This window comes from Pygoscelis adeliae, unplaced genomic scaffold (genome assembly GCF_000699105.1).
Source record: "Pygoscelis adeliae isolate BGI_AS28 unplaced genomic scaffold, ASM69910v1 Scaffold156, whole genome shotgun sequence".
Lineage (NCBI taxonomy): Eukaryota > Metazoa > Chordata > Aves > Sphenisciformes > Spheniscidae > Pygoscelis > Pygoscelis adeliae.
This window is the reverse complement of record NW_008825016.1, coordinates 4951806-4978555: the sequence shown is the minus strand read 5'-3', so window position 1 is coordinate 4978555 and position 26750 is coordinate 4951806. Positions and strand designations below refer to the sequence as shown.

Genomic DNA, 26750 nt, shown 5'->3' with positions numbered 1-26750 from the left:
AAAAAGGAAAATCGAATACCTGCTTGTTACCAGAGCTTCATTCATCCTATGCCCTAAAAGAGAGGGGGGTCTTGCCAACTGTCTTGTAACTACGTACGCAGGTGCGTGTGGCAGCAAAGAGAGCTCAGTAGAGCAAGGGTGCACTGGCAAACAGACCTGTTTCCAATATTTACTTTTCTTGAATATGTGACTTTATTGTCTTCATAATGTTCTCAACTTTGTTGTACACAATGTCTCAGTTTGGTTTGTTGCTTCCTGCCTACGACTTGCTGGAGCTGGATCCCAGACTCAATAGCCTGCCCTTTGCAACAAGGCACTGTTGCCAAGATAACAAATATTTTCCCACTGTGACTGGTTCAGAACAGAGCATTTAATTCTTTTTTAAGCAACCTGTGTTAATGGAGTGTTAACGTTTTGAAGTCAAGTGCTCAAGACTTTGCCCCTGGGTCTCTTCTAGCCAGCGGTGGGGAATCCTGGCTTTTATTTCTGAGCCTGGAAGGGAGACGCATTCTGAACCATGAAACCACCCGATGTATTTGATCCCTCGACTTGATTCAGTGGAAGAAGGCGGCTGGCTAAAGACATCATTTGGGCTATCTTAGAGATGTGCTTTCCTTTGTCAACTCTTCCACTTAAGTAAGCCTTGTCTTTTTTTCTAGGAGAATGATATTAAGCTCTGCTTATTGCCAGGTGTTGAGGCAGATGATTAACTGTGTGTAGCTGCCATCCAGATCTTCTCCAGGATCCCAGCTGAGCCTGTCTTTCCCTGTGCTCCTGGAGAGAAATCTGATTAATGCTCTGTCAGAGGCTTTAGTTTTATTCCTGTTATGCAGAAATGTCAATAGTTTCTTGAAATATGATACAGATGTTGCATTTAGATACTCTGTGGGATCTGAGATTATGCTTCCACTGAGGAAGTATGCAGAAATTTCAGGACTCCTGGGGACTTCTACTGAGCAGGGGAAATCGCTCTTTAAGAGTCTTAACACTCTTCAAAATCCACATAAACTGCTGTGGGAATAGCTGTAACACCTTTTTGCCTCCATTCATCCATGTTTAGGCTGTGTGACCCAAGGAGTTTGTTTTGCTACCTGATTATTGTGGAACATGGTTGCTATTAGCATTTTATTTTGCTCAGTGACTAAAGATTAAAATGGTGGGAACTTTAAATGGGGAACAGGAAGATGCTACAATCAGTCTGGATCTCGCTTTTCTTCTTGCCCTTCCAATAAAGAAAGGAAGAGGGGAAGCTTTAGTAAATCATGGAAATTTATTGTAGTGGGAAGCGTACTGCTAATATCAAGCCCTGTTTGTCTGCAAGGGTTATTCAGGCTTACAAGGCAAGTACTCAGATGTTGTTTATCAGTGTTGTCCTAACCCAGATGCAAGAGTTAAGTAACGTGTGCTGAATGTGGGCAGTGGGGGGTCGTTTCTAATATTCTCCTATGTTAAAATGACTGCTTAGCTTCTTTTGACAGAAAGCAAGTGTTCCTTTGCATTTTTTTTATGATTATTCATGTTTTTCCCTAAATATCTAGTCTGTAAATTTGAGAGATATTACAGTTTGTAAAAGAGAGGGGATAGACTGTGAGTCACGTTTAAATTTGTAATTTTGAAGAATAGCTTAAGATGACACATCTGGGTACCTGTGCTCTTCATCCTCCTCAACATCCTCTTATTATTATGCTACCAACATAATCTTACAAAGCAAAGCTGGTGTTTTCATGATTCAGCAATGTTGAATAAGGGATCCTGACGTTCTGTTGTATTGGTTTTTATACTGTCTTTTAAGGTACGACGATAACAAATAGATGCACAATATTTCTAAATGTCACACAGTGCAGACAGTAGGCCTTGCAGTAAATTATTATCTGGACTGAAAATACAGCACATACATTAAAAATGACCAAATATATGAGAAAACAACAAATCCAAGCCCGTCTGCCTTGTATTTGCCTGTCATTTCCATTTTGGTTGTGATTGGCTGGCAAGGGCTGCTGCTGGCACGGCACAATTGGCTTAGATGGGGAATTACAAAACAGGAGCAGATCCCTTGATTGGGACTCGGCAGCACATGCAGCTGAGCACAGGCGAAAAAGAAAGGTCACCCGTACGCAAGGATTTGAGCGGGATCTCTCTCACAGATGTTTCCGTTCCGGAGAAGTGCATCTGATGTCATTTTTCTCATCTATGATTTGGAGTGTTTAAATGCCATAGGGATTTTTTGTTTCGGTGAACGTAAAAATGCACCTGGGAAGAAGTTTGCAACCTTGGAGGCATGTGAGAATTTCAGATGCGCGGAGCAATATTGTGGAATGTTCAGGAGGATCTGCGTTTTTAAGGAGTTTTAAATACCAGTGAGGAAGACGATTCAAACAGAACGTTAAAAGCAGATGCAGAAGGAAAACAACTTTGTTTTGATCCTGAAATTATACTGAAAACAGCATGAAGGAGGGATTATATCAGCACCAAAACAATGGAAAATCAAAAGGGTTTATTTTCCTCTGAAATAATCTCAGTACAAGAAATATAAAAACTATCTTCATGAAAAAGAAGAATTCATGATTTGAATATGGTTTGAAGCTCTGTGGAACTTATTTGGGACTGCTGCATCTGTGTAGTATAGTGTATCTTCATCTATACCTCTCAAATAAAGAAGATTCTGCACAAAAAGATCAAGCTACTTTTTAACTGCTTTTTTTAGTGAGAGAACCAGGGGAGTTTCATTTGTATTTTTAACTAAATTTCTCTTTTTCTTCTTTCCTCCTACAAACTTAGTTTACGAGATGCTGGAATTGGATTTATTCTTGTCATAGATCGCAGACAGGACAAATGGACCTCTGTGAAAGCTTCCATACTGCGGATAGCAGTGAGTACTGTTTTAAATTAACTCCTTAGAAAGATTTTTCCATGTTGAACCTTCCTCTTATGAGTAGAAAAGGAGCAATGACTTTATTTCTTCAACAAAATGTTAGTTGATATATGACACGAGAAGTATCCAGTAGTGCTTTTGTATCCCAGCTGACTGGCACCGAGCATCATGTGTCTATGACGTGCTTTTAATGCAGTTTGCAGGTCAGGACATCAGCCTGAGAAGGCACTTGGAGAGCGTGTGTGTGTGCACGTGTGTGTGTGCATGCGAATGTGTGCAACATGCAGCTCTCCCAGGTGGGAACTAATATTCGCATGGGCAGCCTGTGCATCTCGTAGAGCTTTGGGTCCACTTTCACTATTCAAGTGAGCTTCCTTTTTAGGAAGAGTTGAGGATGAGGGTCCTGATTTAGTTTACCACTTGGGAAAGGATGCAGGTGTAAAAGCTGATCTTCTGGTGTTCGAATTAAAACAAAGGTTGCTTGTAAGGAAGAAAATCTTACGTATCTACTATGATCAATCAACAGCACACGTGGTTACTTTCAGTCTCCTTTTTAATTAATATTTTTTTAAATATGAAAAGTAAGCTTATTAGAGACTTTTTTTTTTTAGCACAAGTAGGAAAAGACAGCTTCATGTTTATCATGTGCTTGCCATGCTGTTTGTTTACTTTTTTGGGTTTTTTTCTTGTTATCCTTGCTTGATTTGTTAGTGTTGATAATCTTTCCAGTAAGTGTTGAAAAACAGAGCTGTAAGCAACTTTTCTTTAATTTTTCATGGCTGAAAACTTTAAGCTCTGTAAAATAAAAGTCAAATCAAAACAGTAAATGTCATTTTTGTGTAGCCCCATTTTGACCAAAGAACTGCTTGTTTATTGTAAATTAAAAGGTGTTTGTTTAAAGGTAATGTATCACTCCTACTATATGACTTTTTGTGAATGAATATATAATGATATAATATTCCCACAGTACACTGTTTCCACAATAAGTATGTTTAGGAATGTTTAAAATATTAAAAATATACAGAAATATTAGCAAAACTTGCTTTTGCAGTTCACTTTGAAATTTTGAGATGCAGCATTGAACAGATTCCAGTAGCGGAAACTGAAAGCAGCACAATTTGGGGTGATTAAAGAAAAAGGACTATGTCTCTGGAGTTTTTGAATCTCTTTCAAAATTCAGTGCTGTAGTTTCTGTTTTAAAGACAGATCAGTATTCCATGTAAGATAGTCCTCTTATTTATGTAATTGAGGTGGTAGGGGGTGGGGGGCAATTACATGCAGACATGTTGCTTATAGCCATAATATTAACGTTTATGGTAATGTTCCTCCAGTGTGTGTTATTTTGCCTAGAAGCACAGTATACAGAACCTGTGAGTATCTGTTCCCCATGATATAGGATCCATCATTGTAGTGACGGTGTTGGTGCCTAAGGGCTTTGCCTGGAGAAGGGTGTTAAGTGCAGCGAGCTCTGTGGGTTGCAGTGCTGCTGATGGTGGGTTATTTTTCTTTTTTTCTTCTTTTCTCACTCTTCTGTGAGCTTTATTTAAAAGAGAAATCATGCTTCATCTGAAGTCTACTCTGTTAGAGGCATGATCTTTTTTTTATATATCTGTTTCTTTTCACTGAACTGGCTCAGCGTTGGCTTTATATTGCATCCGTGGATGCGTGTGGTGGTACTCCTCTTGGGCTTCTGCAATAGTTACATCATCCCTGAACACTTGAAAATTTTACCTTCCCATTCCAAAAAAAGATGTAGTGACAAATCCTTGTTTACCGTCTCCACCATTTCTTTACAGTAATATTTGCCATAAGTGAACTCTAAATAGGTTTCTGCTGTCCATTACTTAAAAAAAACAAAGCCAAGTATACACGATACATATCTTGTGCCAAAGTCACGAGGATTTCTCTGGGTCCTGCTGATGGACAAAGATTTTTAAATGGCTCAAGGGTAACTAGAGGCTTAACTTCCACTTCTTTGGTTTTCCTAACCATCAGAGTTGTCTTTTGGTGGTGATCAAGCCTCTAAGTGTCATTTGAGCTGTCTAAATTGAACCTTATGTCTGAAAGCCTGGTATCTCTAGCAGTTTTGATTGCTTAAGCTTATTGCTGTGTGTGAGGATGAGTGTCTCGCGTTATTTGAGAGGAGAGTTTTGGCTGTTGGCTCGTTTGTACTAGGTCCTGCAGCGTCTTCCCAGCCATCTTTCCCAATTTTTCTCTAATTGCCCCAAGGCAGTTGACCCTTTCAATTTGTGAAATCAGAGATGCCAGCACAGGTTCCTGTGGCTGGAGCACTGCCCAACAGGAATGTCCTGGCTGGAGCATCTGCCCATCACTAATATCCTGACAACTGTAGGAAATATATTTGTAAGCACTGAGCAGCTGCTAGCCAGAAACTCATACTAATATGTCCTTTTTTTTAATAATTGTTATTTTATGTTATTTCCAAGACTCTTCACACACAAATGTTTGGTTTGTACTAGTAGGTAGTAGAAGTACGTTTTGAAACAAAACTAATGAATAAAGTCTTTTTGTTTCAGGCTGAAATTAATGTGGAAAATCTTTCCATATTATGAAAAATTTCTAGGCTTCATTTTTCCTTCTTTGTTGTTAGGGATCATTTTCTTTCCTGGGACAGAAAATGAGCAATGATGAGCTGAATATCTATTTCACGCTGATATTTTAGGGTTGCTATAGAGTCGAGGCTGTGAAGACGAGGTAAACCTATTTTTGCAGACACAGTGGAAGGGCAGTGGCTGCACCGTTCACCCAGGATGACTGCTGGTGAAGCACGTGCAGTGACAGCAGAACTGAAGCCAAAGCCAGAGGCACTGGGACGAAAGATGGCCCCTCTTTTCCTGGGATGTGACAGAGAGATTGTGGCAAGCGCATGCCCAGGCTTGCAGGATTTGCTATTGTTATACTCTACTTGACAAAGTTGCAATAGGCAGGCGGCCCAGGAGGTTGTCCTTAGCCGGTGCAAGACTGCAGACTGTGGCTTAAGAGACACTGCAAATTATTTTTTTTATTATTTATTTATTTATTTTCCCCCTGATTTAGCTAAAGTGAAGCTATTAGCCTAGTGCAGTTAAGAATGGCACGTGTTTGGAGGGTGACTCGTCCTATCTGACATAGGTGGGATGGATAACCTAGAGATACTGTTGACTATATAGAAAGCTTAGCTTTTAGATGGCTGTAGGTTGGACAGAATTCATCCCTACTGTTGAGTCTCTAGGAAGAATCTAGCCTACTGGGATAGCCAGCCTGAGAGGTGGAGTTCTGGTAGAGACACCAAAAGCCAAGCTTTATGTTTTTAAGTGTGAAGTCTTGGCAGTAAATTGTCATCCTCCTAGAGAGGCCATAGAAAACTGAAAGGTATTACAAGAAAAATATCGAAGTTAGCTGTTGCAAGTTGTTCACTCTTATTACATTGCTGTTTGAAGATACAAAAATTCTTAAGTTTTTGCCCTGTCAGCTGCTGAGATTCTTCTAAATTTGTATTATAATGTCCTGTTTTCAGTTAAACACTGTATACAGAGACACACAAGACCTTGCTGAACTTTTTAGCTCCTGTGGCTGAGCAAGTGGGCAGGCTCATGGAAATAAGGCATGGTTCCTGAATGAGGGTGCAAGGAGGAGCAGTCACATAGCTTGGTAAAACGGCTCCATATTGTCCCAGCTGAAGTCAGATGAATGACAAACACCAGACAAATTGATGCCTTTTTCCTTTCCATGCAGTCAAAAATGACTCTTTTTTTTTTTTTTTTTTTTTCCCTTTCCTAGTGTTATCGCACCCAAACGAGCAATATTCAATCCACAGTTGTAGGAGCAAGGCACATTACTAGTCAATGTGTTCTGGGGTTTCACACTGCTCTGTTCATAGTTTCAGTGTGTTTTCTTAAAAAAAAAACGAAGCCTATGTCACTACATTGTCTTTGTCTCTGTTGTCCTGTCATGATTGTCTTCATCTTGAGGGAAAGGTTGAAGTGTGAACTCAGCCTTTTAGACAAATAAAAAACCTGCACTCAACATCATGAAAAGTTTCAAAATGAGGCTGATGGATGGCTATGAATGAAAGTTCAGAGAAAATAAACTTCCCTAAACTTGGTGCTTAGGGAGTAACATACGTGTGGGCAGCTGCTCTTGAGGAAGCAGTTGGTATGGAGGTCACACAAGTGGTAGTGAGAAAGGTTTATTCAGTTACAAAACTTTGCAGCCCTTTCTAAATGTGACGAGAGTTGGGTTTTATCCAACCTCCTGGGAAAGTTTGCTTCCTAATTTGCCACCTTTGACTAAGGATGTGTTGCGTGAAGGTTTCGTGCCTTCTGTTTTGGACTGCATTGTCCAGGGCGCTGTTTTTCTTTGCTCTTCATACATGCAGTCTTCACTGTAACAGAGGCTTAGCCCATTAATTGCTTTGAAGATTAGGGCCAAGACCTTTAGCTGGCAGGAGGAGACCAAAAGCCAATGGAGAGACTGGAGTGCTAATACCAGTCTAAACCTTGCAGGAGCCAGACATTCCCGTTTTTGTGCCATTTGGAGTCTTATCATTGGTTTTACATCCAAGGTGAGAAACAGTGAACTACAGTAATCCAACCTTGAGTTCTCTGACCTTGTTTGTAGAGAGACGTTGAGTTTCTTGGTGAGTTCTTGATGAAGAAAAGATGTGATTAGTAACTGATGCTCCATGAAAGGCTCTATTTTATGTTATGGATAGGTAATTCCCACTAGCCCAGTTTCTAGCTAGCTCTTTGCATCGTGTCCTGAAAAACTGTAATGACACTTAACAATTTGTATGGGTTAAGTTTGAAAAAAAAACGCTCTTTTTTCAGCCCCTAGTCATGTTTCTCATTTCTGCTTGGATTCAAAACAAGACCAAGAACTTGACAGTATGATGAAGCTAGAACAGTATTTGTATTAATTTTGTAGCTATTGTTATGAATGATTCCAGTAAGTTATAAACTAAAAAGGTTATTTTGGAATGCTGTATGGTTTTCTCTTATTGCTTTGGATGTTTTGAGAATTTTACATGTGCAGGCACTTTCACAGTTATCCCTGTATAGTCAGCCATTTTTTCTTTTTATTACATAGGTTTTTTTAATATGTAAAAAGAGAGAAGTGAATCACTTAAATTCTGAAAACAGGATCATAACATTACAAGCATTAAACCCAGATCTAATGCAAAACAGCTCAATGTTTAAAACTAGATTTCAAACTGCTCCTTTTATGAATTGATTTAATTCAAGATTCTTTCTTGAGAAGAAGCCTGTGTAAGAGACTTCATTCAAGCCAGGAATAAACAGTTGGGGGCGGGAGGGAAGGTACTTATTAGCTCCTTTATATACATAGGTATATTGGAAAGAAGTGCCCTGTGGCTTATGGCATACTAATAAGTGCAGAAGGGAAAACACCACCACAGAGTTTGGTAATGTGGGTATATTGAAGCTCTTCATAAAATGAAAAATAGTGTTGTTCCCAGTATTTTAAGACAGAACTACTAAAGCTGAGTCAAGCGTTAGCTCTTTGGTGGCTTGCATGGTTCAGATATTTCTGAAAGCTGGCTGTTTACTTGGGAAGCAGAAGAAAAGGGATTGTAGGTTCACTGTTTATCAGAACAGCTTTCCTTTGCTGTGTAGAGAGAGGTATGAAAGACTTCTGAGCACCGGGGCAGCTGAGTGAATTGCTCTGTGAACAGCAGACTGCAACTTTATTTTAAGTGCATCTCTGTCTAAAAGGTACACATATCTATCTACATAATTTCTTTGTATACTAAATAAGCCCTAGGAGGAAACCTGAGATATGAAAAGTCAAAGGTGTTGGTTTTCTTCTCCAAAAGCTCAATTTCTGGTATTCACTGCTGAAAGCTGTAGTGACTGGCTCCTGGTTGTAGGCCCTGGCCACCGCCCTGCTCCTGCGCTGCCTATTCTGGGGAGCGGCAGCCTGGCAGCACTGCATGCTGTCTCAGTGAATGTTGTGACTATTGTGAAGTATGCAATTTAAGGAGACTTATTCCTCCTTTGAAAATCCCATCTGCCCAACAGACTACAGCACATATGTACTGTTTACAATTGCTGTCAGCCAGGAGTGCGTGGGATTGCTGCTCTGCCTGACTGGTGCAGGTAGAATTGTTGAGTGACTTAAATAGCTCCCTGTGGGCACCAAAAGAGCAAGACCACGTTACACAGTGGAAACCAAAGATAGGAAGAATCTCAGTACCTGTCTTTGGGGAAACACTGTCCTTCTTTCCCTGCAAATAAGCTGCTACCACCCCTTATTGAGCATCAGGCAGGGGTTGTTTCCTGCTCAGCTTTTGTGGTTCCTTACCAGGCATCAGTATCATGTCATCTTCATTCATGAGGTGGCCTGCCTCTCCTTACTTCCTTGTATTAGCAGCTGCTTAACTTCAGGGTCAGTGCTGGTGCTACGGACAGCCTCTCTGTCATTAATATTCTGTGAAGGAAAGTGATAATTAAGATTATATGCAACTAACTTAACTTTACGTTTTGCCCAAAACCCAGCTGGGTTCAGTCTCTCTAAGTTCCCCCTTTCCAGACGCCTGGAGCATGCAGTGGGAAGCTCTCCATCCCTGAGAAGCGGAGGCCTGAAAGCAGGCAGGTCAACCTGCTCCTGAGTATTTATTAACCGATTCCCCCAGGATGTAAGGTAGCTTCTGTTTTGTCCAGCCAGCGAATGTTCTTCCCGTGTTCCAGGTTTGGGGTATTCATAGGGCAGCAAAGATCTCAGTGTATTGGAAGGTTTTGATTTAAGGGCTGTGCTGTATATAAATTCCTGGTTTGATCAGATTTATTTCAAAGCTGATAACTACATGAACATCTACATCTTTTTCTGTATCTTTGGAATCGGCACTGGCCTGACTGGATGGGGAAATGAAGGAGATAAGCAGATAGAAAACTAATCCCACGAGTGTCATGAAGTATCAAACAAGTGCCAGTGCTGAAGCAAGAGAGACGAAGGAATATATAGGTTGGGCTAGAATAGAATAGGGGCTACCCTGATTTTCACAGAGGATACCAAAAATATGACACTGGTTTTTTTTCCCACTGGTGTCTCTTGCATAGGCATTAAATGAGTTGAAGTGCAATATTTGAGACAAGATGTTGGGGGAGCAGTTAATATTAATTAATCTAGTAAAAAAGGACATTTTTGGAAAAAACAGTTTTCAAGCATACAAACCCTTCTTCAAGTCACAATGATGTTCAGTGACTTAACTAAAACAGTCCTTGAAGGCACTTTATTTTATGACACTACTGAGCATACATGAGTATTTGTTTTTGTGCTTAACACTTGGCACAGCATTGCTGAGAAGTCATTGTTTGCTCTGCCTGCTTGGCATACAATGGCTTCAAACAAATACGCTACTGGACTGGAACAGAGATTTTTTTTGTTGTTGTTCTCTTTTGTTCAGGGTGAAGTTGACTGGTTGATAAAGCTCAAACGCATCTGAGGAGTGTCTCTTGCATCATATCATTGTCTCTGCAAGTCACCAGGGCTTTAGAAAGAAAAAAAAGTTAGGAAAATAGTAATATTTGGGCAGTGAAGATATAAGCTCAGATAAACTGGAATAGCTGGCACTGGTCCAGCATTGTTTACTGTAGCAATCCTCACTCTTTTTGTTGTTGTTTCACAAAGGTCAATTTGCAGATTTGACTCCTAGCCACGACAAGCAGAGGAGGCATCATTTTTTGAGACTGGGGTTTTTTTGGTGGGGGGAAAAAAAAAACACAAAACCAAAAAACGAGAAGCATAGGAGACAGACTAGTGGAGACAAGAACAGTGTTGTAGACAGAGTAATCTAGAATTTGAGCTTTTGCTGAGAGGTTGAGAAAACTTCTGGCAAGTCTTGAACGGAAATTAGTCTAGATGATACAAGACTGTAGTGATTTTCAACAGCATCATTTTGGGTAGACACACTGAGATGGAGGAAAGTAGTAATGTATATTCTCTATCTGTTTTCTTTGAATTGAACATTAATGAGAGACCCTACTTAATTTGGTCATGCAATTAAACTCTCTCATAAGAGCTAATACAGTTTAGAAAAATTTACTATTGCATTGCATTTGGCTACTACTATTTGCTTCAGTAATAGTCAAAATATCATAGAATAACAGCCTGGGTTCTTAGAATCATAGAATATCTTGAGTTGGAAGGGATCCATAAGGATCATTTGAGTCCAGCTCCCTGCTCCTCACAGGACTACCGAAAACTAAACCACACCACTAAGAAGCGTCGTCCAGATGCTCCTTGAACTCTGACAGGTTTGGGGCCATGCCCACTTCCCTGGGGAGCCTGTTCTAGTGACCAATCACCCTCTCAGTGAAGAATCTTTTCCTAGTGTCCAATCTGAACTTACCCTGATGCAGCTTCATTCCATTTCCTTGTGTCCTATCGCTGGTCAGCAGAGAGCAGAGATCAGCACCTCCTCCTCTGCTGCCCCCTTTGAGGAAGGTGTAAACTGTGATGAGGTCACCTTCAGCCTTTTCTTCTCCAGGCTGAACAAATCAAGTGACCTCAGCCACTCCTCCTAAGTCTTGCCCTCGAGGCCTTTCACCATCTTGGTTGCCCTCCTCCAGACACACTCTGATAGTTTGATGTTGTTCTTATATTGAGGCACCCAAAACTGCACACAGTACTCGAGGTGGGGCCGCACCAGTGCAGTATAGAGTGGGACTGTCACCTCCCTGGGAGGGTTGGGAGGGACCTGGAAAGATCATCTGGCCCAACCTTTTGTGGGGAAAGGGAGCCTCGATAAGGTTTTTTAGCACCCTATCCAATCGCATCTTGAAAACTTCCAGCGATGGGCACGTTACCCCAACCCTGGGGAGGTTGTTCCAGTGAATGATTGTTTTCACTGTAAAATAATTTCTTTCTTATATTGAGATGAAACCTCTCCTGGTGCAACTTGCATCCGTTGCCCCTTGTCTTCTCCACACAGCTCCTTGTGAAGTGAGAGCCTCTGTCCTCTTTGTAGCTACCCTTTCAGTGGCGGCTGGAATACTGTGATAAGGTCCCTCCTGAGCCTTCTCTTCTCCCTGGAGGAGAGACCTAACTCCTTCAGTCTTTCCTCATAGGGCAGGTTCTCCAGCCCTTTGATCATCTTCGTGGCCCTCCTTTGGGCCCTCTCCAGTCTGTCCGCATCTTTCTTGAATTGTGGGGACCAGAACAGGACACAGTGCTCTAGGTGTGGCTGGACAAGTGCTGAGTAGCGTGGGATGATCGCGTCTCTATCTCTGCTAGTCATGTCCCTGCGGATGCAGCCTGGTATCTGATTTGCCTTGGTTGTTCCAGCGGCGCACTCCTGACTCATGTTTAGCTTGTTGTCCACCAGGATACCATGTCTCTTTCAGGATATTTTCTCTAAAACTCTGGAGTAAAAATCTAGACTACAGTCACAAAGTGTAAAAATGAGAATTTAAAGTTAGAATGAAGAAATGTATTACTCATACATGTAAGATAAAACTTACTTTTACCATTCAGTGTCTTTCACACTGCTTCATTTCATACCATTGTGTGTTTAATGTATCTACTCAACTTGAAGCTAACAGGATAGACATTTCCCAGTATTCCGGGTAAGGCTAAATGCGTAACAAACATGCCCTGCCAAAGATACTATGTCTGGATGTCATCTGCTGGGGTGGATATCTCACATGAAGACCCATTACTTTGTCAAAGTGTGTTATCTGAAATATATTTCTTTTTGGAGCTTTTTCTTCTGAAATGTTGATATTGCCATTGAATAAATTTCATGTTTTGTGAGTTGAAGGTGAAAATTAACAGTTCGGTCAGAGTGTGTACACTGCTGTTATAGGCACAAAATAAACGGACACATGTCTAAATGAATAAGCTACATAGTTATCATTCTAAAAAGATTATTCAGGAGATTTAATTAAAAAAACCTCTTTTGTCCATTCTTGCAATGTTTCTTAATATGAGTTAAATAATTTTCTTAAATAAATTTGCAGTTGGATAATTCAGAAAAAATGGTTAAGATAAATCTTTTCTTAACTTCTGCTTCTCAATACAGTCAGGAATTTTCTGTAAAAAGTTTTTCCTCTCTTTGATAACTGTGGGTTAGTAAGTCCACAGGGTGTACTATTTTTAATACACATAGATTGTTTACAGTACAAGGATGGGGAGCTGATATGGGCACTCAGAATTACCTGCATTCCGTTCCCATCCCTCGGATAGACTCATTTGGGACTGAACCACCGTGCTTTCTAGAAAATTTGGACATTGCTGAGGTGGAGACAGATTGTGAAGCTCAGGTCTTTAAGATTCCTCAGTCAATTGGAGATCTCAGTTGTACACTGAATATCTGGGGAACCACAATGAATCTGTGAAGTCTTCCGGAAAAGTTTGTAACTACTTTTCTCTTTAAAAGCTTGTCATTTCCAATGCTGGAACCCTTGGAAACCTTAAAATGAGTATTAAACCACTCTCCAACCAGACATGGAAACAGAGCATAGCTTAACAGCTTCAGTCAGTGTTTGGTTTTTTGGCTGGCTTTTTTTTTTTTTTGTAATTCAATTTGCTAGAAATGTTACATGATTTCCAACAGTATAATGAATAAAATTGCATACTTAATCATTATAATGATAATTTCTTTAGTGAGCTTCACTGCCTCTCTGCAGAGGAAATACTGAACAGAGGACATGACTTGCATGATTTCAGGAATGGCTAAATGCCAATTTAGCAATGCCAAGTATGCAAACGTCTGCCACGGCAGTGGTTGATTTTTAGTAATTTAATGCTATTTTTTGCTTTCCTTCTCCTCTCTTCTGTATTCCCTCTACCACTTGTAGAACTGGGAAAGATCCATCAGATTACTAGTTGGAAGGTGATGAGAAAAAAATACAGCTGAGAATTACTATGTTTGATTTTTATTTTTGTCTGCAAAATTAAAGCTTATTTCTAAGCTACTGCCTGAGAAATTCAGTCTCAGTGGCAATAGTTTGTGCAGGCAACTGGCAAGGTAGTATATGCACAAATTAGAAATGTGGTGTTAGGTGTTCAGACAATAATGGAGGTTTCTCTTGGCACCCTCTATTAAAGAGAAGATAAGGTAACCATGAAAGTACTGCTGTTGAAAAAGTGCTAAGCCACCGCTGTTTGTTCATTAGCCTCCTTGGCTAGGACATAATCTTAGCTGAAAAGCAGTACAAGCCAGTCCTGAAAAATTAAATTCCAGGAGAATAGATTCCTGTTCCCAAAGATGAGTAAATGTCTCTCTGAATGAAGCGCTCTGTGCAAACCTTGCTAGGTTTATAATTGGTCACCCCGTTATGGGAGGCCTTTGATACAGTTAGTTTGTGGTTTAACAGGGGCTTCTTCTTGTTCAGAAATATTTTCTGGAGCTGAGACACAGAAAATAACAGGCTAAATTTGTTTTGCAGGCATCTTTCCCGGGAAACCTGCAACTAGTCCTCGTTCTGCGCCCAACAGGATTTTTTCATCGAGCTCTCTCGGACATTGCTTTCAAGTTCAACAAAGATGAGTTTAAAATGAAAGTACCTGTAAGCAATCCTTTGTTTTCACTTTATTATCAGGGATCTGTTAAAGTACTTAATCTAGCCAATGAGGACAAAAAAAAAAAAAAACAAACCCAACAAAAAAACCCATGCTTAAAGGTAGTTCTTGAATCTTAGAAAATAGCCATGTATGATTTATCAAGATAAAAAACCCCGATGGAGTCATTTATGTTGTATAATTCATAAGCTTTCTTTTAATATGCACTGTTAAGTGTGGTGCTCGTGCTTATTTGCTGTTATTTAAATTTACGTCATCTTCAACTGAAGCAACGGTTAAGTTTGTTTATTCTATACCCAAAGGAAATAGTTCCATTCACTTGCTTCTGTATTAAACTGAAATTTCTCTATCAGAGCCTGAAGGATGGGGCTTCGAATCCTTAATAAGGGACTTCTTGCCACTGCTTGCATTCACTTTTTTTCATTGCTGCTGCAGATCATAATGCTGGGCTCAGTATCAGAACTGCAGGGTTACATTGATAAAACACAATTAACAGAAGATCTTGGTGGCACCCTGGATTACTGCCATAACAGATGGCTGTCCCGTCGCACTGTAAGTCTAAGTTTTTGGTTTAACTTTTCAGCTTAACGAACCCTTCTGTTTTATACCCTGTCATTTATAAAACAGATTCCAAGTGATGCAAGTTGACTTTCTCAGAGTGAGAAGATGTTCCCAATGGTACTTAGTCATCTTAGAGAAAAAAAATGAGTAATAATTTGGGAGTGGTTTTCTGAACACTTGGAGCAAAGGAACTACAGTGTAATATTGTGTTGAGATTTATTGGTTTTGCTACGAGAAAGAAAAAGCTCAAGTTGTAGAATAACTCCAGATTATAAAAATATGAGGAAGATATACCTGATATGAGCCTAGGAAAAACATACAATTAAGGAATTAATGGTGACGGTATCTGTTGCTTGCAAAACTATACTTTGACCATTTTTCAGTCTCGTAATTCATCTGCTCGGGTTTGTTTTGAGAGTTATGTTTTGTGTGTATGTGTCTGTCTGTACGTATGCACGTGATAAGCATGAAACATCATTAATGGTTTTTATTCTAAAAGGCTATAGAAGGTTTCGCCCAAAAGGTTAAGCAAACAGCTCAGATTCTTCAGTCCATCGGGACTGAGCTGGCTGAAACAGAACTACCAAATGATGTGCAATCAACCAGCTCCCTTCTTGCAACACACACAGAAAAGAAGGACAAAATGAAGGTATGTAATTTCTGTAAAGATGCTGTCTTCTAGTTAAACTGTGTTTTAATTTATAGCTAATAATGTTAATAGAAAATCTGGAGGATGTTAATAGACAATAATAATGTGAAACATTGAAATCTTACTGAACTTGTTTTGCTTGGTTTGATGTTAAAAATCCTTTTTGCATTCAAAAATGACAATTCTTGAGGCTAGGTTTACTAATGTACGAATGCGTAATGATTTGTATGTGTAAACAGAAACTCCTTTGTAAGTATTGGTGTGTTCAATTTGTAGTTTTGTTTGCAACAAGAAATTTGTTTGTATTTGCATGCATATGAAAATAGATGACCTTTTGAAGAATGGACAAATGTTCTTTCAAATTGGCTTAAATTAAAACTATTTGGGAGTTTCAAAACTATACATCTAAAACTTCTGAGATATTTGTAGCCTAAGAAGACACTAGAAGGCTATCTATCATGAAAATTCAACTCAGTTGCGCTGGGTCTTAAGGTGGTAAATGTAGATAAAGCTGACATTTAGCATTTACTGTCTGTATTTGTTGTCAAACCCTGTTTTTAATGAAACTGTGCTTGCTCTATTGCTATTAAAACAAAATCCTTTTTCCAGTTTGGTGCCTTATGAAGTCTGCTTTAAAAAAACCAACAACACACAACTACAGTGTGTGGATTTTTTGTTTTGTTTTGTAGGAGGATATCAGGTTAGCAGTAGAACAGGGAGATGATATCCTTGGAAGTATTACAAAACCAGTTACTGAGAATCCTGAATACAAACTGAATCAAGATCAGCTAGACAATCAAACAACGGTAGAAAGGTGAGAGGAACAAAATACTGAACGTGCTGCTTTTCTGGGTTTTTTGACCCCCTCCCCAGCTCTTTTACTTAATTCCATATGCATGCTTAGCAAATAAGCAAATGTTACAATGTGAACACATAAAAGGTACTTTCAGGAACAACTCCTCTGTTGTCAGAACTGTCCTGAGCAAAGTAATCCTCTGATGTTCGTTACCGCGTCACCTGGATGTAAGGAAATAGGGGATGGCGGTTTGAGTTCCAGTGCCAACAAATCAACGCTGTTCTTTTTTTTTTCCCTTTTTGTCAGATTTGGACTATATAGTTGAGCAGGTTTTCCTTATTTTAAAGAATATCGATGCTTTGTTTAGAAACTGAAGTACAATCCAAGGAAATTTTGCTGCTGTAGGGACAGCAGGAGGGGAAGACAGAAGTGATATATCCCTTCTTTTCAGTAGATTTGTCCACTTTTGTTAAGTCCTTTTGAATTGAAGTGGGAGGTATCTTTTTCTTTAAACCTGCCTGAAGGAGCTTCTAACATTGCTGATATCTTATCAGTGTTGTTAGTAGCCTTTAAAAGGCTACTAGGGAGTACACCGCTCTTGAAGTATCTATGCACAAACTTCCTATATGCTTCCTTTGAGCATATAAGTAATAGATGTTGTTTACCTTTGCTCCTCCCCCCCCCCCTCCTTAAATGACTGCCAGTTTTGGAGACATTATATCACCATAGCCCAGATGTAAACTTGCACAAAGCTATGAAAACATAGCTCATTTCCCCCAGGCAGTATTCTGCATTCTTTTTTTGTCTGTCATTCCATGTTTCTGTTACACTTGGGCCGACTTTTGTTTCCAAATAACTGTCCATTCCAATCCGCAAAGCTTGGCAGAAGTCACTTTTTTGGTCGTTGTTGCTATCAGCTATCCGAAGGACAATCGGGGTGGAGGTTGCTAATTTATCCAAAACGTTCCCACTCGATACAATATCTGACGGAAGTTGGAACAAACTCTGTGTGTGTGTGTCTTCACCTTTTTTCTAATCACTTTTAACTTGTAAATTCAGGGTTCACTTCTGTGCTATTAAAGACAAAAACTCATTAAAATTCTGATCTATGGCCTTCCCTGGATGTAGCCTAAGTACAGCAAAGCACACTGTAAAGACAAGTCCATAGGATACCATACTGTCAAATGCAATATTGGAAGATAAGTTGAAAAGTAAAAGTTTAAGGCATTGGCGAAAATTATAATTGAAGAAGATTCTTTTCATTGCAGTGCTGCTGTACACTTGCCTGTGATATTTAAGTAGTAACTCTGCTCAGATGAGGAGGAGCAATGACCTTCAGGTTTGTTACGAGCCTTGCTCCAAGGAATGAAATATAAGGGCAGCTGGCTAGTCACAGCAGTACAAATTTTTGCCTTCGTTTTTCCTTATTGCCCAAGGCTTGGCTTCCTCTGGGTCCTAGCCCACACACATTTGCATGTTTTATTTGTGTTTGCTAGCCCCAAGTCGCCATGTCCCCAGGCCAGAGCTGAGAAGTAATATGTGCAGCAGCTAGCTTCAAATCAGCACTTACCAATTTTTCAGAACTTAATGTTTGTGTTGGGTTTCAGTTTTACATCAATGTTATTCTAGGAAACAATTCTGGGCAATACTCAAAAAAGTTTCCTGTATCCAGTTTATTTTTTCTGGAAAATATTGCTTTGAGGAGGCTTTTTGTTTACTGTGGAAGATTGTATTGTCCCTTGAAGGTTGCACCCATCATTCTACAGTATTTCTTTTTTTTTTTTTTCTTAAAGGCTTCTGGCTCAGTTACATGAAACGGAGACTGCCTTTGATGAGTTTTGGATTAAGCATCAGCAAAAACTTGAGCAGTGTCTGCGCCTTCGGAATTTTGAACAGAATTTTAGAGAGGTGAGAACTACTTGGCGGTAGTCAATATTTGGTAATATAAAAATAATTCAGAAGAAAATACTTCCCCCTGTTGTTTTTGCAGCTCTTGTGTGTGCTTGAAAGCTTTCTCCAACCTTTTTCTTGTACATGTCCTTACTTGACATCCTGCTATCTTTACTACCTTGAATACTTGCCTATAGAGACATAATAGCTTCTCTTCTGCAGTCTTATGATTTTTTTTTTTTTTGCACAGCCCCAGCAGTGTATAAGCATTCAAAAACTCCTTTGAAACCTGTTCTCCACCACAGAAGCATAATATGCTGGCTGCAAAGCTTTCATCTTGCCAATAGGCCCTTTTATGGAACCAAGACTTACCTAAACCTTCTGGCTGAAATTTTGTAAAACAGTCTCCAACGTTGTGGGTGGGAAGTTGTCAACCACAGTGTTAGAAGCTGGGTGGAGGCTGAACTAAAATTTTTACAGCCAGTTTCTGATCTCATGTTAGTTTAACTCATATGCTTGATGGCACCTACAGTCGCTTTACGCTGGTGTAGCTGATCTCAGAGCACGGCCCCTGTGTCTCCATGGGAGCAATGTTCAGAAACCCTCTTACAAGTGTGTGTGTGTGTCTGTCTGTATGTCTGTCTCTCACCCATTTGTTAGGCTGCATTTTTTTTTTTTCCAGTACCAGGAAACAGGATTACTTCACTGCCTTTTCTTTGTATTTGTTTTCATTTTGAATCGGGGGTAAAGGTAGGCCAACAAAAAAGCGGTTTGTCTCTGTGCCCCAGTAACCCCAAAATGTGAGTCACCTGACTGGAAATAGCGGCTATCAGCAATTTAACTGATGGGTCTCCAGAGAGGTGGAATCATCTTCATTGATACATAGCTGTGTCTCATTTCAGGTCAAAGCAGCTTTGGATATTGTGTCCGAGAGACTGTCTGCTTTCACAGATGTGGGAAACAGCTGTTCGCATGTGGAGCACATTTTGAAAGATCTTGCCAACTTTGAAGAAAAATCATGTGTAAGAACTCTGCAAGTCTCCCTAATTTCTAGTATGACAATGCGTGTGTGGAAGGGAACTGTATTTGGTTATTGAGTATATCTTATGAGCAGAGCTTAAGCTGACAACAGGGCAGAATCAGTGTCTCAAGTAATGTACAGAAGGAATTTGGAATAAAGTTTTTAACCATCGGAGCGGCCCAGTTCTCAGGCATCCCTCAATAAAGAGCAGAGTGACCAATCACAAAGTCACTGTGATCGGTTCGTGGAAGAATTGCATGAAGTGTCTACGTAGCCAAGTTCCGCACTTAGTGATCAAGGGGCCACTTCCATTCCTATTAAAGCCACTTAATTAAATCTCAGAAATGAGAAAGCTGTGTATTGAATGTACAGTATGTTAAAAGATGACCAACAGAAACATACACTCTGAACAATGTAGAAAGCAAACCTTATTATGATCTGTGCTTCGCAATAAAATATATAGCTCTATAAGTGAGATCGTTGCTCTTGAGGCTGAGGTGCCAGAGTTAGGTATATTTTAATTTGCGTTCAAATTGCTGCTGTACTCCAAATTGCATACATATGCACACAAACATGCTGCTGAATAACTAAGGCATAGAAAGACAATACTGGGCCCTTCACAGGGAGGCGTATGATTAAAGTCATTAACATTTCTGAAGGAAGTACTCTGATACAATAAAGAAGGAGGCATAAAAGTTCTTGGGCATCTGGGAAGACAGAAAATCACTTTGATTTATTAAGCAAGACAGCTGTTAACTAAAGACGTATTTGTCTTTATCAACACGTGTATTTTACTGCGTTAAAATAAATGGTATAATTTTTAATTTTTTTCATTGATGTTGATCCAAGGAAAGATGTACCTAAATCAGTGCTTGCTTTCTTAGGAAACTATAGCAAAAGCCAGAATGCTAGCCTCAGAGAGTGATGCTTTTATTCAAAGCAATCATTATGCTGTGGACTCCATTATTCCAAAATGCAGTGAACTTCATAATCTCTGTGATGCCTTCACTACTGAGACAGAACGGAGGAGGAATCTTCTTAACAAATCTCTAGAACTGCATGGATTACTAGAAAAGGTAAATTTTGTACGAACAGTTCTGTTTCCCACCTTGTTTGCTAAAGCCCCAGTCAACTAGTTGTCATAATGGCAGGTAAAAATATCTGGGTGTGCTGGAAGTTTTCTCCTTAAATAGCTGAATACGTCAGAAATAGAGATATGAAATGTTTTAGACCTCTTGATGCTGACATCAGTGCATTCTAAGCCTGTTCTTTTCTCTGTTTCTAGTCGTTGAAGTGGTGCGATGAAGGAATTTACCTGCTGGCTTCGCAGCCGGTAGATAAGTGTCAGTCTCAGGATGGTGCAGAGTCAGCATTACAGGAGATTGAGAAATTCCTGGAGACTGGTGCAGGCAATAAAATCAAGGAGTTGAATAAAATTTACAGAGAGTATGCGCACATCCTCAATGAGGACCTAAAGGTACCAGAAGATGTTTATGTGTGTGTACACGTCCATCTGTTAATTTTAGAACTGCTCTCTTCCATGGCCATTGACAAAGCTAAATAATCAGTACTAGGAGTTATACCTGGGAACTGGAAAGCCAACACATTTCCCTGCCTGAGGTGCTAGTCCTGTCATATCTTTGGATAAGCACAAGGGCTTCAGAGCCTTTTAATAACTACAATTCTTCAGATAGTAGGATTGCTTTTTAAAAAAACTTCTCCCAAATGACTATTTGAAATATCTTTTTTTATGTAGCAAAAACGTACCTGTCCTTGATATTCATATGACTTCTGCTTTGTAACTGCTGCTTTTTTTTTTTTTTTAGAACTTGAGAATATGTCCCTTTTCCTTTTGGTTGATCTCTTCATGTAACAGAACCATTAGACACTGTCAAGAAAACTCTTCCCTTTTTTTTTTTTTAAATTGAAACCTGAACCCTATTGGTTTCTCTATAGCAAGCACACAAAATGTTTTATGAAGTGATGTTCCAATTTTTAAGTGTACTAAATGACTGCAAATTATGCCTTGTGAGAAGTGAAGAGTAGGGTAATATTTTTAAACGTGGTATAAAAGCAATCACAATTTCAAGTCAATGTGCTGTAAATGGCAGTGTAGCTTGTTGATAGGTTTCTGACAGGGATTTTTTTTTTTTTTTTTTTCCTCTGTGGCAATGGTAGGAGCATGTGCAAAAGGTTTTCCAGAAGCAAGAAAGTATGGAAGAAATGTTTCAAAAGAGACAAGTAAGTCTTAAGAAACTGGCAGCTAAGCAGACACGTCCTGTTCAGCCAGTTGCACCAAGACCTGAAGCCTTTGTAAAATCTCCTTGTACCTCTCCAGGCAAGTAACTGTAGTAGCCTTTAACTGATATTTTGCGCTATGCTGAGAAACTTAAAGAAACTTTCAGCTGTAACTTGTGGTTGCACAAACATCTGTGTCAGATCTGCTGAAGTTCTAACTGCTGTTTGATTCTGGTTTACATGCTTAGGTCTTCAAAGAGAATACATATCCAACTCAGAAAGCAGTGCGCTTCGGAGGGTAAACTACAGAAGAGGAAAGGTAATTTCTTTTCTTTGTGCTTTTCATGCATGTACTGCCTAAGAAAATCATAATACAATGGAATATTCAGGAACTTCAAGAAGAATGAGGCAATTCCACTGAAAAAGTGATGGTATTGCCCCTATCAAAGTAACTCTGGTGAAGCAGTCATGTGGTTTAAATAGAGGCTGCTTTGTCACTGGGCTGGATATGAGGAAAGGTAAAGTAAATAGTTGCCTATATTAGGAAAAATGTTAGGGGCAGCAAAATATAAAATCTATGAACGGGAAACCTTTATTATTTGCCAGTAGTAATTGGCTACTCTTAAAACTGGCGAAAGTGAAGAGGTAGTTGTCGTTGGCGCCAAGACAGCTTCACCTGACCTAATGGGTTGCCATTCCCAAGTGGGGATGGTCTTCCTGCCCCACCTCCGGCAAGGAAAGTAACCTGATGGCAGCAACAGAAACAAGTAGTTTCCCACTGGCTTAGAGAGCTGAATCAACTCAGCAAAGGTTCAGCAAGAGACAATGCAAGGAGGAAGGCAGGACCACATGACCAGTAGGGACAACAGTTGGAGAAAAGGGTTGGTTCAAGAGGGGATTGAAAGCAGAACCTCTCATTTTTTTTCAGTAAGCCGTAATTAGGTCAGCCATTACAGTAGAAGTTGTAAGAAGGAACTTCTGTGTCAAGTTAGGAAGTTACCAGAGAGTTAGCACAGTACTTCATTTTTAGCTTGGAAAACAGACTAAGGCCAGTGTTGCCTCCAAGATTATGCTGATGCTCTGATGTTGTCTTCCTGGAAAGGGGCCTCGAACCATGGTCTTTTCTAAGCTGGCCTTTCATGGAGAACTCCCTGTGTCTAAATGTTCTTGTATGCTTCAAGACCTTCAGGTTGACTTAGATTTCTTTGCTGCATTCTTACAAATTGCCTTCATTTTTAATGGAGTACAGTCTTTCCTGTGAAAATGCATGCAAGTAGAGCTGAGTGCAAAGCTCCATATTTTAGTGTTTTTCCCCATCTGTGATGACACAATGATTTTTTTGTTGTTGTTGTTTGTTTGTTTCCTTCTTCAGAGTGAAATGACTGAACTCCATCAAAGCAGAGGAGGATCTACAATGGATGATGAAGAAAACCTAGCTGTGTTACGGCAGTAAGTGTATTTTGATAAACAAAAAATGCTTTTTCTCTGATTTGGTTCCAGCAAAGGCTGAGTTTGGCTAAGGATTTGATAAGGCAAGTATGCTTCTCTGAATTAAGCCTCAGTGCTTTTTGAAATGCATTGGCTATGCTCTGTACACAGAGGAAGATAGTTCTGTCTGTCTGCAGCATTATTTATAGTTTATATAGTACCAGACTCTAGCTTTGCTGCAGCGAGGTGATGCTATGCCAGGATAACCAAATATTTTCATTTCAGAGATGACATAGTTTTGAGTAATAAGCCTCCTGTAAACCTATCGGAGGTTTTGGTCTCTATGCTTCAGAAGACTGTCCTTTTATTTGACTCTTTTTAGTCCCTGTTTTGACAAATGTTACAAAAAATCACTTTCTTATGTAAAAACTAAACAGCATCACTTATACTCAAAAAATAACTTAGTACCACCTGCAATGTGTATAGCAGAGCTTGCATTTCTACCTGTAAACTGGATACTTCTACTGTCTTTTCACTGTTACAACCATGTGGTAAATCGTACAAAATCACAAGGGCAGGGGACTGGGAGGAAGCATGCTTGCTTGACCATTAGGCAAAGTAAACTTAAAGCAGCATTGTGACATTTAAAGTGTGCCCTAAATGCTTCTAATTTAAAATGACTGGTGTAACTTTAAGTCTGTATTTGATAATCCTATGCAGCTCTAACTCCAGCTGCTGTAATGCTTGCGAACACAGCATAACCAGATTTTGTATGTACAATGATAAAATGCTTCACTGCTTCAATTCAGTTATTACAGCACTTAAAATGCTAGATTTGACTTTTTTCCCTGTTTTAAAATTTTTGAAAATGCGTTTAAATGTTTTAAAAATACATGCTTTTCAATAAGGTTATATAAACTGTTGACAGAAATATTCATGAAACATCACATTTTCCATTACCTGGGAACTGTTCTTTTATTGTCTGAAGTAAAGTAGAAACACAGACAAAGTTAATGTTGCCTCATTACTTTGCATAAGTGAATAGGCCTGCCTTAATTGTCATTCTTTGTCTACAGGCATGTAATTAATGAACTTATTGAGACTGAACGAGCATATGTTGAAGAACTTCTCTGCGTTCTTGAGGTAAAGATTAAATTTCACTGCAGCTGTTAGCGAATCTATTTATCTCTTCCATTTCATGGATGCTTTTATGCTTTCCTTATCACTGTAATGCCTCTGCTTGTCCTGTCAAGCAGTGTGATCATTACATCTCTCCCCCCTCATTGTATTTTCAGAGGCAGGAATTGCAATTTTTTTCTAGAAATATTCATGCGACTAGGATTTTGTATTAGAAAACACAAATTGGGCAGAAAATAAGATATGCCTAACTATTTAGGTGGAACATAGTGAGATTTGTAATGATTGTTAATTCCTGCAAAAGTTCATTCCAGAGTCTTGGGTCAACTCCAGGAAGGTCGTGTGTCACACAGGAATGTGAATCTGCATCGAGAGAATCTTGCGTCAGAGGAGAAAATTTGTTTCTTGCATCCCTCTTTGCATATCTTTAAGTGATCTTCCAAATGTCTTGGGTACAACTGTGGAAACAGAGTGCCTTGTAATAATATCTTCATTCAAAATTGTAAAGGAAACAAAGATGTTCCCTTTGCTCCACACTTGTGGAGGCACAATTGCAGTACTGCTGAGTTGCTTGTAGAAATACGCTGCAGTATTCTGTGTTGTTCCTCAAGTTTTTTAAGTCTTCAGACATGGATGTGTCATTTTGTTGTAGTCCAATTTGACTGTAAGAGATGATGAAGTTGCAGGTAACAGGTTGAATTATTTTAATCAGGATGAATTGGAATTGAGCCCAGTAGGTACTCTTGGTGTCCATGCCAATGTTAAGCTCCTAAATAGGAGCTGTCTTGAGTTACAGACTGGGAGTGATTAATTTCTGAGTACATACCTTCAAGTAAGAGTACTGTATGAGGGTTTTGAACTCTGGTCTTGCTTTTGCCTAGTTTGTGCTCAGCTTCCCATAGCATTTTTGTCCTGTGTCTGGTCCAAGTGCTAGGAAGTGTTGACGACAGTAGGATGGTCGCATCTGATGTGTGGTAATAAAGGAAGGTAGGTCTGGAGTGGACCTTAAAGATCACTTCATTCTCTGCTTTTGTATGCAGTGCTGTCTGTACAGTTCTGTTCATAAAATCAAGACTCAGATAGTTGGAGGATTTTTGGTGCTACTGGAGGGTTGTTGCAGAACCTTTCTATTCCTCTGGTATTACTCTTGTTTTGCATAGAGTATAGTGCAACCCTTGTCTTGCTAGGCCAGGCTGTCTGGTTTTCCACCAATGTGATAGACTCTCCAGTACTCTGACCATGCCAGGCACACTTCTCTGTGCCTCCTTGCAGTTTGGGATTCATCTCTCTTGAACTTGGGTGATTGGGACTGCCAACAGTAATTCTGGATCAGATCCTTGCCGAGGTATGGTTCAATGGCAGTCTTCCAGCTTTCGAGAAATTCTAGCTATTAATCCATAGTTCTGGCTATTCTCCCAATTCCTTTGTTTCTTCTATTCTGTTAATCTTCTCATTTTTCCTGTAAAATAACCTGATACTCGTTTGTATGGACTGTGTCTCCTATTATTAAGTGATATTTAATTGCCGTGCATTTTCTCTCTGCCAAGGATTCCAATAGAAAAAACCAAGGTAGTTCCCAAGATTGATTATTGGGAAACTGCTATAGCTGCTTTTATCCAAGCTTGATAGTTTTCCTTTCGTTAATAACCATGGTCATCCCACTTTAGTCTGAAATCCAGTAATTTTTATTGGGGAAAAATATTGGTCTAGTCTATTTTTAGGTATTGTATTCAACTCCTTTTTCCATTTACTTTTATGCCTTTAGAACAGCTTTCAACTGGAAGACTAAGCAAAGCCTTATATATTCTTAAAGTAAAATTAAATGATACCTGTGGCTGCATGGAGTAGCCTTCCCTCTCCTTTCTTAAAACACAAGTACTGCATAGGCAGTCAAACATGAAGGTTTTTTATGTTAAATTTTTAAAATAAGTATTACGTCAGCCTGCAGTGGAAAAAAGAAAAGTCAAAAGCCTTTTGTTGACATATGGATTTCATGCTTTTGTTCTTTCAGAATTCCAAAGTACTGAGCTCTGTTAGGTTTGTTTTCACCTCTGCTGGGTTAGGTACCCCTTTTTTATGCCAATGCTGGGTTTGCGCTGTGTTCAGCATCATCTTTACTTCAAGGGGAAACAAATCACTCTCTTCATGCATCTAAACTGCATGGTGGCCACAGTTCTTCTTTCCCTCTTAATTTTTTTTAACTCCATTTTAATTAAAATGATGTTTATCTTTTTAAGGCTGTACCCCTTCCCCCCCCTTCAGACTCTGCATTTTCCTCGGGGGGGGGGAGATACGGGAGAGGGACCAATGGTTAGCTATCTACGAGCTCCAGCATATTTGCCTATACCATTGTTTTTTTTCTTTTTTTGTGGTGTTTGAGTAAAAAATACCCAGATTTTTCAAGGAATGCTTGTGATTTAAAAAAAAAAAAACTAATCACTGTCCTATCCAAATGCTTGAATTCTTCAGGCTAGCTGACTTCACCAGCTAGTTCTCCTATTTTTTGTAGTTTGGACATCACTTTGAAATTGAAAATTTTGGTTGTAGGTACACTTTTGCTTATCCTTTCATTTAATTTGTCAGTTTGTTATAATTCAGTGCAATTTATTATAATCAA

General features: G+C 39.4%; 1 protein-coding gene across 1 annotated transcript in view; it reads left to right on the top strand.

The window, feature by feature from the left end:
- The window catches only part of MCF2L (MCF.2 cell line derived transforming sequence-like), a 92468-nt gene that overhangs the window by 47807 nt on the left and 17911 nt on the right, over positions 1–26750 (top strand). Inside the window, exons 4-16 of the mRNA XM_009326278.1 lie at positions 2779–2869; positions 14281–14400; positions 14849–14965; positions 15474–15623; positions 16313–16437; positions 18213–18327; positions 19212–19331; positions 20215–20406; positions 20616–20807; positions 21509–21668; positions 21817–21887; positions 22941–23017; positions 24073–24139. Of these exons, the coding sequence (XP_009324553.1) occupies positions 2779–2869; positions 14281–14400; positions 14849–14965; positions 15474–15623; positions 16313–16437; positions 18213–18327; positions 19212–19331; positions 20215–20406; positions 20616–20807; positions 21509–21668; positions 21817–21887; positions 22941–23017; positions 24073–24139 (1597 nt within the window). The remainder of the gene's footprint in view (positions 1–2778; positions 2870–14280; positions 14401–14848; positions 14966–15473; positions 15624–16312; positions 16438–18212; positions 18328–19211; positions 19332–20214; positions 20407–20615; positions 20808–21508; positions 21669–21816; positions 21888–22940; positions 23018–24072; positions 24140–26750) is intronic.